Here is a 14,747-nt window from a genome sequence, read left to right as displayed (position 1 = left end):
ATCCTTAAGTTTGCACAGCCACAAAAGATCTATACAGAGCTAAACAGCCAGATCTTCAGCTGGTGTAAATTTATGTAACTTCATTGACCTACATGGAACAGTACCAATTTTCACTACTCTGGCTTAAAGAATCTCCATGGGATAGAGGTAAGTGTGTATGGTGGGTAAATGGATGAAAGGCTCTTCAAATGATGAAAGAATATATTGCTCTGGAAGTGATTTAAGTTAAACTGGAAAAAAGCCACTCCTTTTCCGGAATAAATCACACAGGGAGTATAATTATGCAGTTAAATTTCTTCTCATGCAGTCAAGCTTGAACTTGCCACCACATTTGTGTAAGAAATGAAATATTTCCCATCTCTCAGCAATATACTAAGTTCTACATTTAATGCACATTTATACACAGTTATACACATAGACATACAGATTTTCATCTTTATTTTGAAGGGAAGAGTATTTGTAATTTTCTGTCTTATTCTCAAGGCCAAAAATTTCACCTGGACTTACATTCCCTATCACTTTGCTGATAAATAAGAGGGTGGATTTCTAGAACAATTTCAAGGGCACTAAAGAAAACCTCTTATTTCCTGTTTTGTCTCTCTAGTCTACATACTGTTTTTTTCTTAAGCAGTTGTGTGCTGGATTTTTACCATCCCAAATACATTGTTAAAGCAGGTAATTTCTAGTCATGCATGATGCAGAGCTGTCTTACAGTATTTTTGATTCTTGTGCTTGTGTCTGAAATCACAGAATCACAGAATGAGTGGATCATTCAGCGAACTGGTGTGCTTAGCATTACTGAGTTTTAAAGCCAAGAATATTTTTCTGTCATGGGAATTCCTAGCCTACTGCAAAGCTTTTTTTTTCCCCCCCAGTTGTGTATTGAAGCAGTAATTGCTTTCTTTCCAGCTGTTACACATCTGTATTGAAGGCTGGGGAAACTGGCGGTGGTCTGAACCATTCAGTGTGGACAATACAGGGACCTTTATTCGTACCATTCAGTACAAGGGCCGGACAGCATCTCTTATTATCAAAGTTCAGCAGCTCAGTGGAGTGCAGAAGCAAGTAAGTATTTGATCCAGTTTGGAAAAAATAACATGGGTAATTCACGAATTAGTCACCTTGTTATTTATCCTCTCCTACTGGGATCTGAAGAAAAACACCCCACACTAACTATAACAGTCTTCTGGGGGCATTCTGGGGAGATTTTACAAGTTTTTCTTCACTTTCATATGTCTATTAGCATTTAAAAGTTCAATTGCCACCATGTATTTTACGTGTTATAGTAAACATCTCTTTGCATGGTTTGTAAGTTTTGACAGTTTTGTTAAAGGAGAAAGAAGTAATGACCCAATTAATATTTGAGAACAGGCTTCTGTGCGGTGACTTTTCATATACTATCTTTGTAAAGAGATCTTTAATAACACCGCAGTTCAGAAGCCTGCATTGGCAGAAGCCAGAGCATGTGTTGGATGTAACATGTTCAGCTCATGGATATGACAGAGCACCTTATGTTGTGTAACAGAAATACACCTTCTCAGGAGAGAACAGTGCCTAGTGTTACTGAAAGCCCTGCTGAGACTTTGCTTGGTAGGTTGCAGCTGGAGTGTGCACCCTCATTAATGAAAAGCAAGTGAAGATGGTTACACAGGGATACACATGGAATGCTGTTCCTTCATATTGCTTAGAAAAAGCCAGCTATATGTTCTATGATAATCAATTCGTGTATGATGGATAGCAACAACTCTGAGTCTAATTTGATAATTTTCTAGGTGGGTGCACTTAAATACAGAAATAGGGTACAGCCATTTAATGGAATTACAAACATTAAAACAGGAAACATACTGAAAGGTCTGGAGCGCTGGATTGTGCTGGGAAAGTGAGGCGTCCGTAGAAAACTCACTGTGTCTGCTCAGAAAGGGCTCAGCATTCAAGAGACCATCGCGATACTCTTAAAATCCAATCCAGAGCTATGTCAGCCTTGGGCAGTATTGCTGAGTTCAGTGGGAACGAAAGTGGATACATTACATGTTTCTTTCAAGCCCGGATACTGCGTTAGCAATATTTCAGGCATTTTAATGCCTAGGTTTCTATGAAATTGCACATACATTTGGCCAACAAAAATAATGTTTTACCATTCATTGCCTTCAGCAGTGCTTGGGAAAACCTAAAATAAGGAGATTATTCTTGTACAGGTTTTCACTCTATAATTTCATTTTGACCTTTCTTTTTCACAGTTGTTATATATGAGCTGCATATTTTTGTGTTTTAGATCCTAATCTGCGGAAGGCAGACTGTCTGTAGTTACCTTTCCGAAAGTATTGAACTGAAAGTGGTTCAGCATTACATTAGCCAGGATGGACAGGCCGTAGTAAAAGAACACATCAACTGCCTCACAGCCAAGCAGAAGTTGCCTTCATATGTCCTAGAAAATAATGAGCTCACTGAGCTGAGTGTGAAAGCTACAGGGGATGAAGACTGGTCCCGAGATGTATGTCTAAGTTCTAAACAAACAGAACACAGCACTGTCATTCAGGTATGACTAGAAATAGATATATGGAATATAGAACTAAAAATGTTTGAGAAAGCCGTGGACTTAGCATTTAGACTTCCGCTTAATAAGATGAAATGTTGAACATTATCATCCTGAAATAAAATTAGTGTAATGTTGCTGATCTCTCTGTGTACAGGTACCATCTTCAAAGAGTTCAATTACATATGTGTGGTGCACCATTTTGACTTTAGAGCCCAACTCTAATGTGCAGCAACGATTAGTAAGTACACTTAATGTCTCTGAAATCTAAACATTTATACCTTACATGTCATATAATAAATCAAGGGTAGAATGACCTGCTGGAAAGATTTATTAATAGCTTGTTTCAACAGCTGTAATACTGGAATAAAATTAAGCCTCGATTTGGTATATTATTTTCTTTTTGTAGATTGTTTTCAGCCCTCTCTTCATTGTAAGGAGCCATCTTCCAGACCCAATTATCATACATTTAGAGAAAAGAAGTCTGGGACTGAATGAAACACAAGTGATACCAGGGAAAGGGCAGGAGAAAGCACTGCAAAATATAGAACCTGATCTTACACACCACCTGACATTTCAAGCCAGGTAAAATACTTGCTTTCCTTGAAAATGGTTCACTTGTATGGAAAAGAAGGAATAATTTACACTATAACTTCTGGTGCATTGTTTCTGAGAGCATAGCATATGCAAAGGAGATAGAACAGAACAAGCGTATCTGGCCTGAAATTATATGACAGAACATGCTAAATTTGGTATAACTGTCCTAAGCACATTAGCATTTTTTGCTTAAACAGTCCACGGTTTTATATTTTGAAAAATCAATTCATAAATGATCTTAAAATATTTTTGGGGGAATACTGAAGAGTTTCTAGGGTCTCAGACACAAAGGTCATTATGGTGTCATAACAAATTCATGTGTATCAGTTAATGCTCTGGAAGCTGTTAGACATTGTAACTTGATTCATCTGTGATTACCTTGTGAGTGTTCCTACTGTAGAGTAAGCTTGGAAAGCTTCATTAAAGAAAATGCTCATGCTGCTAATCCTTAATCTTGCTGTGTAAGTGACTGAATCTGTTTTCAATGACAGGGAGGAAGATGATCCATCGGAGTGTGCAGTCCCTATTTCAACCACGCTAATTAAACAGATAGCGACTAAATCCCATCCAGGTGGCAATGTCAACCAAATACTGTCCGAGTTCTATGGCACCACTAATCCTCCCCAGCCTACATGGCCGTATAATAGGAAGGATTCAGATGGGTAATTCTTTGCTAAACCTTCTTCATTGTTATTGCATTGTCTTTTCAAATAAACTTAAATCACATTCGAGAAGACTATATGTGATCAAGATTGAACATGTTTTCAGTAATTACATAATTCCTGTATGTAAGCTGCAGAATCTATTGTGGGTAGGAAAAAATAGAAGTCAGCCTAGGTGCTGCCCTTGATTACATTGTGAACATCAGCAAGGATTAAAAAAATATTAATCTTTTTATTGTGAATGCACCTTCTTTACTGCAACTATAGAGGCTGTTGTTTATTCAGCAGCTGTTTCAGTACAGAAACAGGCAGTTGCTGAAAAAAACCCCATGGAAATGTGATTTTATGACTCTAAAAGTTGCAGGTTTAGTTCTGAAGGATTTCTATTAACGTATTTCTTTAATTGACCAAATCAGGTTGAGCTTATGCAGTTAAAAATATGTCTTTGTAGCCTACACATAGCTAGATCAGTCTGACAGCATCTGGGTATGTTCCAGGATGACAAGAAGGGGTTGTTTCTCTATTTCAGAACTGGAAAAGCCTTGCAAATTTCTGGAAATGACAGCTTATCATTTGTAATCTTGAATTCATTATTCCTTTGACTATATTTGTTTGTTTGTTTGTTTGTTTTTGAACAGCAGTGAGCAACTCTCCCAGTGGGATAGCCCAATGCGGGTAAAGTTGTCAGTGTGGAAACCGTGTGTTAAAACTCTGCTGATTGAACTTCTGCCCTGGGCCTTGCTTATCAATCAGTCCAGGTGGGACCTGTGGCTGTTTGAAGGAGAGAAGATTGTTCTTCAAGTACCTACTGGGAAAATAATTATACCTCCCAACTTTGAGGTAACTTTACCATTGATGTTAACAGGCATAGTTCTGCTAAACCTTCTCATTCTGAAGAATGGTTATTAATGCAGAAGATTCCCACTTTCCAGTCACTGTTAGTCGTATGATGAATAGAAATAACAGTAGAAATTTGTCATGCTGACTCACCAAGTGGGTAGCACAACATACTAGCAAGAACAACATGTCTTAAAGATGCATAGTTACAAATTTTCACTGCAGGAAGACCTGCATGCCATCTGATTAAGCGGCCTACTCCATCTCAATTCAGCCAGTGAATCTGCAATGTGGGCACAATGTAGCAGCCCAAGTAAATTGCTGTAAAGGCCAAATAAAGGCTTTGCCCCCTGCTGTGCTGACCAGCCCCTGGGAAGTGGATTGAGTGCAGTAGCAAAGCTGACCACCTGAAAGGAATGCTTGGTTTGAGAGTGGTTTAGATTGAGTCATTTCATTTTCCTATGCTATCGGGAAACACTGGGTAATGAGACAGGGCGAATTATAAACGAAGGTTCTTTAGGAGGGAGAAAGGGAACAAATGAGGTTGACTTCATACTGGAAACTACATTTGACTCTAGTAGAACTGCCAGCAAGTAATAATTGGTCATTTTTCACTTGCAGGAAGCTTTTCAGGTTGGAATATACTGGGCAAACACTAATACTGTGCACAAATCAGTGGCAATTAAACTGGTTCATAATGTGACCTCCCCAAAATGGAAGGATGCCGATAATGGGGAAGTAGTAACATTGGACGAAGAAGGTTTTGTTGAAGCTGAGATAAAACTTGGTGCTTTTCCAGGTCATCAAAAGGTTAGAAGAAGATTATTCTGATTTATAACTTTATCATTTAAAAACTAAATCAAATAGAGAATGAAAGCAATCAAGTATAAGCAGTGTGAAAGGTCCTCCCTAATTATGTTAATGAGACTATAAACAGTGTATGAAGTATAATTTAAGAATTAGATCTCCAAAAGCATTCTGCCCAACTCATCAAGATAATACAATATTTTCTGGAAAATAATTAATGAGTTTTTCATCTTGTTTGGCAAACTTTGACAGATGCAACTTCAGAAGTATTTGAGTTGGCTCCAGCTACAAAGTGTGTGAATATAGATGGGATTTCCACATTTAGAAAGAAAATGGCAGATCTGCCACTATATCTTATGGTTTTGTGTGTGATCTCATCATCTTCTTTATTACCTTACAGTTGTGTCAGTTCTGCATTTCTTCGATGGTTCGACAAGGTATACAAATTCTACAAATAGAAGATAAGACAACAATAATCAATAGTACACCATATCAAATCTATTATAGGCCACAGCTTTCTATTTCCAGAACCCACTCAGGAGAAGAGGTAAAGCACTGTGGGTACTGGTTTTGCTTGTCATCTGCAGTATGTTTAGATTTGTATGGTTTCAGCTGCATATAGAAGAGCTTGAACAGAAATCTGTAGACATAATAATGCTGAAGTATTTTATTTAAAGTACAGAATCCTGGGTAAATTCAACTCCAGTAATTAACTGGGATCAGGAATCTGTGCAAAGCAGGAGATTCTTGCACATTGCAGAATTAGTTCTGCCTGTTCTCCATCTGTTCAGGCACTAATGGCCATTTCTGTAAAATAGGAAGCATAATCCGTAGTAGCTGTTGAAATTGTTCTCAGAATTTTTACTGAGTTCGCGTGTAAAAGAGGTATATTGGCCTGGCAAGCTGAAAACTTTTTGTTATTCTTTTGGGAAGATTCCAGCTATCTGAACAAAGCTGCAGAACTAGAGACATGCCCAAAGTTTATGTATTGCAGCGAACTGCGTCAAAGTGTCAATATCAGTTTTCTAATAATCGCAGTGTATCTAAGGACTAGCTTGCAGGAACCAAAATGTATGCATGGTCAATATATTTTATTCAACCATTTGTACATATTTATCAAAGATTACATTTATAGTAAAATATATGGAAAGAATTCTCAGGGTTGCACTTGCTAGAGGAGCTGGCAGGTAAATTTTTAAAGTTCTCTATTTTGTTTTCCTTCTGCATTAGTTTTCTTCACATCAGTATCTACATTTGTGCATCACGCATTTTGTGGCAGTCTTATGGGATGGGAAACTGGAAAACTGTTAAGGCTAAAACCTGGTTTTAGCTTTGTATCTATAAATGGATTTTCTTCTCATGGTTTTATTACAGTGATATAATTATTGCTTTTGGTAGAGTGATGAAGACTGGACTGTAGATAACTGTGCTTAGTTAACTGCATAAGTATACCTTAAGACAGATTTTGGCCCAACAGCTATTAATGAGGTCGCCTTAGTGCAATCTTTAGTTAGTTGTGGTCATTAGCTACTTGAGACTGTTCTGTGCAAGGTCACCATGAATAAACTTCCTGTTAGAAGCCAGTATGTCATGCTACCACCATCTTTTTTCTTCCCAGGACTTCCATTCACCAGACAGTACGGTGTTCAGCATCAGTCCAGCTGGGACACCACCCAGTGAGGTGCTGAGTGCTGTGCCCTGCTGGGACCTGATGTCAGACACCACTCCCTTAACTTCAGGGGTGCCTCTTACTGAAAAACGCATGCTGCTGAGTTTCAGTCCAGGTGGCTGTGAGCTGTGGAGTCTACCAGCTGTCATTAAACAAGAGCTTGCTAGACAAAGCGTGGCGGTGCCCACAGGGGTCTTTAGTGAAAGTGGATTTTGTACCAGGTACTGTGTGCTGAACAGTCATGAATAATGATCTTTGCGTGTTGCTATAAAGCCTCAGCTAGGAAGAAACCATAAGACATTAATGCAAAAGTCAGAGTAACACATGCCCCCCATATGTAGAGGCAAGCCTAACTTTAATTTAAAAATTGTTATCTTTTGATGGGTTTGATGCTTTTATTATAAATGGTTTCATGTTATGACTGTGTACAAGTTGTACAATTTTTATAATGTATGGACTGCTATTTTTTATATGCATACAAAATAAGAGCGTGAAAAGGTTTTTTTTGAGATTATGGTCTTTTTTTCAATTTGTGGGTAACATTTAAGTGTTCAAGGACGGTTTGAAGTGATTGATATAATACAGAAACTTAGGTTTTGTTTATAAAAGGTAAAAATACATTTGAGTAAGAATAATAAGTTAAACAGGAAAAGCAAAAAAGGAATGAAACTGTTGTGAGACAAGGAAAAAAATCCATGTTTTAAAGCTTGAAATAATTGAAATGTGCATTCTACTTACAAACAAATGCACCCAGCTAGTTTAAAATAACAGTCCGATGACTTGTCAGATGCCCAGCTTCGGTTCTCAGACCTCAGATCTGAATCTATTTACCCTTATACTGTTATAAACAAGAAACAATCTGCTGAAATTAGAGAAGCTATATCAGTATATATTACCAGCAATATGATCTTCCTCTTGCCTGAAGTGCTTGATATCATTCAAACCCTCATACTGTTCCTCTGTAGTCTAACAGGTATCATTGTGGGTACTAAAGATTCTCGTAAAGACTCATATTAAAAAAAAAATAATAATGGGAAGAACAAGGAAAAGCTTCCTCATGGAGATGGATACAGAGAATCTCGTGTTCCTAATCCAATTTGCAGACTGTTTGGATTTTTAAAATCACCATGAGGTGAAGTTTTTTAGAAAAAGCCAGTAAATTTGCACAAGAATACATGAACTTGTGTTTATGCATGAAGACATTTTATGTAGCTAATAAGTAGAACTAAATTAATTTCTTTTCATTTTAGAAATCTGTGTAGTGATGATCCAGAAGATTAACATTTGAAGGGGCGATAGCATTGGGGATCATTCCAGGGGACCAGTCAGTTACAGATTTATGTATTTGTTAAAAATATCTTTCATGTGTAGCAGAGAAGTACGCGTGCAAATTCTTCTGGAAAATTTTAAAGATTCATGTTGAAAATTTGGACCTACAATCTCATGTTTTTAATTTAATATAAATCTCTGCTGGCCAGGGCTCTCATCTTGTAAACACACATGCTCAATTTAACTCATGAGTTGTCTCTGTTAAGTGATTTCTTCTCTAATACTGTTTCTTGTGCTATTTCCACACATTTCTCTGTTTCAGTATAATTCTCAGTTTAGATATGTACTTGCCTAAATATCTGTAAATATATGTGAATAAGAACTTCATTATAAAGAATATGGAGGATGTTAATTTTGAATGTTTTTGCTGTTCAGAGTAATGATATGTAAAGACTTCATCCGAAACATGCATAATCAAATATATCTGCTTCTGTTCTAGAGCTATAGCACTCACTTACCAAGAGCATCTTGGTGTGACATACCTAACACTTACAGAAGATCCTAGTCCTCGTATAATTATTCACAATAGGTGCTCTGTTCCATTGCTTGTAAAAGAGAACTTCAAAGGTAGGTAGTATGTAGAAACAGTGCACTGTTATAGTATAGATTATTTTACTATATCTCCAATGCAAAATTGAGTTCAATATGTGTTTTGGATACAACAAGAACTTGATGCCCTTGTGAAGATCCATCTGAAAGTGACAGACTCTGGAGGGTACTGAAGCCTGGAAGCTATTGGAGCTAATCATTAAGTCAGAAGTATGAATTTACATGATTCCTGACTTTTGGGTCTCCCTAGTTGCAGCCATCAGGGTGACTCAGCTGTAGGAAACTAGTAGGCAGTAGAGTCCTTTTGACATCAGCTTAATCCCATGGAACATTTTAATTTCGTAAGATTCACAAGTGTAACACAAAACATTAATGTTAATGCAGTGATCAACAGAACATTATTTATGTAAATCTTAGTGTATTAAAAAAGAAAGGGAAAAACCCCCAAACGTATAAAATTCTAACCGATAGAAAAGTAATGTTTTTATTTATTAGTAATATTTTAGACAGAAACTTCCTTGTTTGTGTAAGCATAGGTGAATTTTCATTTCATGCAGGTTTTAGAAAGTTCTAATCTTGTATATTTTATGAAATTTCAGATACACCAAAGTTTGAAGTTTATTGTAGAAGGATTCCAGCTGAATGTTCAGTTCATCATGAGCTTTACCATCAAGTCTCCAGCTATCCAGATTGCAAAACAAGAGATTTGTTGCCCAGCATTCTTCTGAAAGTGGTGTCGTACAATGAATTAGTAAATGAATGGAGTGATTTTGTGGACATCAACAATCAAGGAACACAGGTAAGTCATTATAAACTATTTCCTAGTTCACAGCATAAGTGGTTGTCTTCCTGACCTGCACAGTATATTGTTGCTTTGCAAGAAGCATACTCTGTTGGTTAACTAAACTCTGTTGGGTTCAGGGCTTTTTTTACTTAAGTATTGGGAGCTCTCCTTCCTCTAAGTTCTGTTGAGTTTTTGGGGCTTTGGTTTTGGGGGGCATTTTTTGTTGTTGTTGTTTTTTTAATTTTTTTATTTAAGCTTGGGAGTTCTCCTTCCTAATCCCCATCCTGTGGAAGTTTTAGAATACAGATCACCTTCTTCACTGGCTATTTTTAAAAATAGCTAGATAAAAATACAGGCTTTCTAGCACTGAGTTTTTTCACTTCTTTTTCATCAACTTGGTGTTCCCTGGAAAAATCAGTCCTGAAAATTTCTGGCCCCTGTAAGCAAAGAATTCCCTGTAAGCAAAGGATCCAGGAAAATCCTTCTGTTTGGTAACTTAATTAACACAGGATTTTTATCTTTACATCTTGTAAGAATCATTACTGTCATTCTCCTTCTGTGTCTTCACAGAAGCTATTCATGTCTTTTTAAAACAAAACAAAACAAAAACCCCCTTTTGTTTCCTTCTGTTATTTTTCTCCTGTTTTGAGGTAAATGAAAACTTCCTTGACTGGAGTAATTCTTTTTGATGGGAATTTTTTCCATCTTTGAAGTCATTAGTTTACATGGAATCAACATAAACTACTTGGCTCTTTGAAAGAAATACTAGTTTCAGATGTTTTCCCTGGGGACCAATCACAAAATGCTCTTGATTATTGAGTGTTATGTTATATTGCAAGTAGTTCAGTTTCATTCAGCAAGCCAGTCAAGCAATGCGAGGTTTCAAGTTTCAGCCATTAATGTTATGCCAGACCAGGGTTCTTTATAAGTATCTGGCTCCTACAAGGAATTAGATGCTAAGACAACATTTGGGGATCATTGTCTACTTGAAGAACTCTCCAAATAAGAAGTGTAGCCTTCTGTTAACAAAGTTTTAGGGTTTACATGTAAAGAATTTCCCCAGGATTTCTCAGTCCATCTTTCTCTTAGGAAACTATAAGTAAATAAGGAATAAGCTAATAGCTTCACATGCTTAGTTCAGATTGTGAAACAACTGGGATTTAGGGGATCTTGAGTAATTTGTGCTCTTTCTACCTAGTCACAGATAGGTAGTTATTCTATTAAATGAAAATGTTATTAATTTAAAAAAATTAATAACATCTGAAATTGGAATTAAGAATTCCAATCTTTAAGATCAATAAGGGTTTTTTAGAATGAGGGTGTATTGAAAATTCAGTGTCCTTTTTTTGTCTGCTTCCATCATGCAGGATTGCAAATCTCTTTCAGATAAACAAAAGTGTTTAAAACTGAAATATCAAAATAATGAATTATTGTATATTGATGTTCAGAAGAATAAGATATAATTTGATAAATGAAATTTAATTATCTCTACAAGGTTGTTATATATAGTGTAACAAGAATCTATTTAAGTGCTGATCTACTAAACTTCCAAGTGCTTTCCTTCTGGTGACTTGTTAACAGCAGTAAAGATTCTTCAAAGCAAACAACTGTTTATTTTACCTATGCTAGCCCATTATCTTTGTGTTATCTCTTGAGTTTGTATTCCTTTAAATTATATCTTCTGTCATTGCAATCTTGTAAACTATTGTGTTGATAGTAGCCTTACAAAATAGAAGTCAGCTTGCTCTAACAAAGACTGCTGTGACTTTTCCAAGCCTGAAAAGACCTGTCTTCTGTATTGTGGAAGAACACAAAACTTGCTCAGAACTATTGTAAAATTAAGCTACAAAAACAATTTGTTATTTCTTTAAGTAGAATATTTATTCCTAAGGACAACTTATTCAGAATGAAAGTTCACTCATCTGTAAGCAAGACACAAACCTGTTGTCAAGTTCCCATTTTCCTGCCTTTTTAAATGTTTTATGCTTTCTAATACTTTTGCCATTTCTTTGTGGCAACACCTTGTTTATGAATGTTGTCTGTCAAAAGCAGTTTAGATGGCTTAGGAATGTGTTCAATGTTGTTCAACAAGTCTTCATGAATCCAGAATGTTACTTTGATTTTTAGTCTTCATGTGTTTTGCATCGTGCTGTCGGCCACTCATCTAACCAGCTTTGAGCGAGGGCATAGCAACATAATGTTAATTTAGGGTTGGTTTTCCAGAGGAGGTGTTATTGTACAGAGCTTTACGAATATGCCTTTCTCCTTCATCTAAAATCACAAATTAAAATTTCCTATTTATTCTCTTCTCATATAACTTCCCCCCTCTTCAGCACATCTTGCTTATTTCTGGAGAAGAAGTTTCTTATTAAAACATATTCAGTTATACAGTTAAAGGATGAGGTGCAAATTTCATCTTGCTGTACAACTAAAATACTTAAAGTGTCAGAGCTGTTATTTTCTAAAGTATTGATCTGTTTCTGTTTTTCCTGAACGGTGTCATGATTTGAGTAAGAAATCTCAACCAGAAGACGCTAATAGGATTAATTCTTATTCTGACATTAAAAATAGTAATTTCAGTGGATTTCCATATCTTTCTAACTCTCTTCTCTAGATTGTGTTCTTAACTGGCTTTGGCTATGTTTATGTGGACATTGCCCATCAGTGTGGAACAATAGTCATAACCTTGGCCCCAGAAGGAAGAGCAGGACTTGTCAAAGTCAACCTCAACAGGTACATAAATCACATAAAAGGTGATGAAAAAGCATTGCCGAAAGTGTTGACCAGGCAGTCAGCTTTCTAAGTGTTAACTAACATACAAACTTTAGCTTAACTGTTTGTTTTGTTTAATACTGCTGCATGCTCTGTGGCGTATGTTTAGACCAGATGTTATGCTTTGTATGTCGCAGTTAAAAAAGGACAGTCTAACACTAAAGTCATGTCACTTTAGGGTAAACACTGGATGCCTGGTGCAAAAACAAGTCCTGTGTTGTTCAATTAAAAAAAAAAAAAACAACAAAAAACACAGATTTTCCCTTCATAATTAATTTTGAGTGTGGTCTTCAGTATAAGATGTATTTAGCCAGGTCCTGCCATCTGTAATTGTACAAGCTCCCACTAAACCTGGCAGGAAGTTTGAAGTGCAAGGGCTGTAGAAATAGTCTTCAGTCAGTAAGTTAACTGTACTTCATTATAACATTCTTCTTAGAAAACTTCCCCACTTCCATAACACACTGCAACCTCAGCTCCATTTGAGTGCAAATATAACGCTACCTCTTTCTAAGATGCAAAAAGCCTGGCCTCCAGCAATGCTGTTACAATTAGAGTGGAATTTGTTGTACTGTTTTTATTTGCACAGCAATTAAGTATTAATCCCCAAGAAACTGGTCATCAGCGGTACATAATAGCCCACTTGCTAGTTAAACTTGGCAATGAGCCGTTAACATTGGATGAGGGAGGCTGTCAGTGCTGTGGTGGCTTCCTTGGAGGGTAGTCACTGTATGTGGTGTGAAATGAATTATCTGTAATAGTAACCTTCAGTAGTGTCTCTCAGAAAATACTGTAACATCTGAGGCTGTATGTGAATTATCAGAAAATTGTAATATTGTCTGCTTTAACATCTGGCTCTGTTGCAAAAAAAAAAAAAATATAGGAAATGACTGTATATAAAGTTGTTCCTGTCCAAACTATCCTGTTGATTGATAAGAAAGAAACAGAATAGATGGAAATATCCTATTTCTTAGAAGACCTCCTGGGTGTTATCCACAGTGGTGGCTGAAGCAGCCAGATCCTGTTAAGAGTAACAGGACTTGGACAATGAGTTTCCCGTGTATTATAGAGAACATCTCTTCTGACAGCTTTCTAGTAAGTAAGATGCAGGGTGAACTTGAAAGTACATGAAGTAACAAAACTGCTTTTCCTTCCTAGAAGTCAAGAGCAGACCCTATCACTGAAAATGTTCATCAATCAGTTAAGTCTTGCTGCATTTGATGATATTACAAACCACAAAGTGTCATCTGAACTTCTGCGTCTCACAGCAGACCACATTTTCCTCCACATGGCTCCAGCCATGAGCTACCTGAGACCCCTATCGCAGGAGTTCCAGTGGGACACCATGGAAGGTCTCCCACAGTTTCATAGTCTCCAAGTGTATTGTGAAGACTTGCAACTAGACAATCAGTTGTACAACAAATCCAATTTCCATTTTGCAGTCCTGCTGTGCCAAGGAGAGAAAAATGAGAGTGTGCAGTGGTCCAAAGTGAGCAACCTCACTGTTTGTAACAAAGATTTGGAAAGCTATAAGGAAAACTGTTTTATAAAACTCTGCATTGCTTTTTCTGAGGAAGAGAATTTCATGTTTCACATAAACGACCTCAGCTTTGAGCTCAAACCAGCTAGGCTGTATGTGGAAGACACCTTTGTTTACTACATTAAGACTTTGTTTGATACATATCTTCCAGAGAACAAAACCGCTTTTCAATCCATGCATACTTCAGATACTACCCTGATGCTGCCTGAACAAGTGAGAGAGCATGCAAGAGCTTTGGTCAAGCCAGTGAAGCTAAGAAAATTAACAATACAACCTGTTAATCTCCTTGTCAGTATTCATGCTTCACTGAAACTGTATATAGCCTCAGATCACACCCCTCTCTCTTTCTCTGTGTTTGAGCGAGGACCCATCTTCACCACTGCCCGGCAACTTGTCCATGCCTTGGCCATGCATTATGCTGCTGGAGCACTTTTCCGAGCAGGTCAGTACTTCTCCTTAACATGTAACATTTTTATTAGGTACCAGGATTCTGTGACTGTCTCTCAAGCTGAATAACCTCAATGTTAACCATACATTATTGCTTTCCTCAGACACTCTTTGATAATGATATTTTCAGACACCTTTCATGTTCTGCCATACAAAAGAAGGGAAATAAAATGGCTGAGCAGACACCAGTGGATATTTGTAAGGTTGTGCTGAACATTAGCCAG

General features: G+C 37.0%; 1 protein-coding gene across 1 annotated transcript in view; it reads left to right on the top strand.

Annotated features, from left to right (window-relative positions):
- Positions 1-14,747, top strand: part of VPS13B (vacuolar protein sorting 13 homolog B) — a 449,503-nt gene that overhangs the window by 411,066 nt on the left and 23,690 nt on the right. Inside the window, exons 44-56 of the mRNA XM_034068500.1 lie at positions 910-1,065; positions 2,273-2,536; positions 2,691-2,774; positions 2,943-3,118; positions 3,622-3,792; positions 4,431-4,632; positions 5,251-5,439; positions 5,837-5,983; positions 7,055-7,326; positions 8,874-9,001; positions 9,583-9,782; positions 12,382-12,500; positions 13,695-14,518. Coding sequence (XP_033924391.1) covers positions 910-1,065; positions 2,273-2,536; positions 2,691-2,774; positions 2,943-3,118; positions 3,622-3,792; positions 4,431-4,632; positions 5,251-5,439; positions 5,837-5,983; positions 7,055-7,326; positions 8,874-9,001; positions 9,583-9,782; positions 12,382-12,500; positions 13,695-14,518 — 2,932 coding nt within the window. The remainder of the gene's footprint in view (positions 1-909; positions 1,066-2,272; positions 2,537-2,690; positions 2,775-2,942; positions 3,119-3,621; positions 3,793-4,430; positions 4,633-5,250; positions 5,440-5,836; positions 5,984-7,054; positions 7,327-8,873; positions 9,002-9,582; positions 9,783-12,381; positions 12,501-13,694; positions 14,519-14,747) is intronic.

Source organism: Melopsittacus undulatus, chromosome 1 (genome assembly GCF_012275295.1).
Source record: "Melopsittacus undulatus isolate bMelUnd1 chromosome 1, bMelUnd1.mat.Z, whole genome shotgun sequence".
NCBI classification, from domain to species: domain Eukaryota; kingdom Metazoa; phylum Chordata; class Aves; order Psittaciformes; family Psittaculidae; genus Melopsittacus; species Melopsittacus undulatus.
This window is presented reverse-complemented; position numbering and strand designations above follow the sequence as displayed.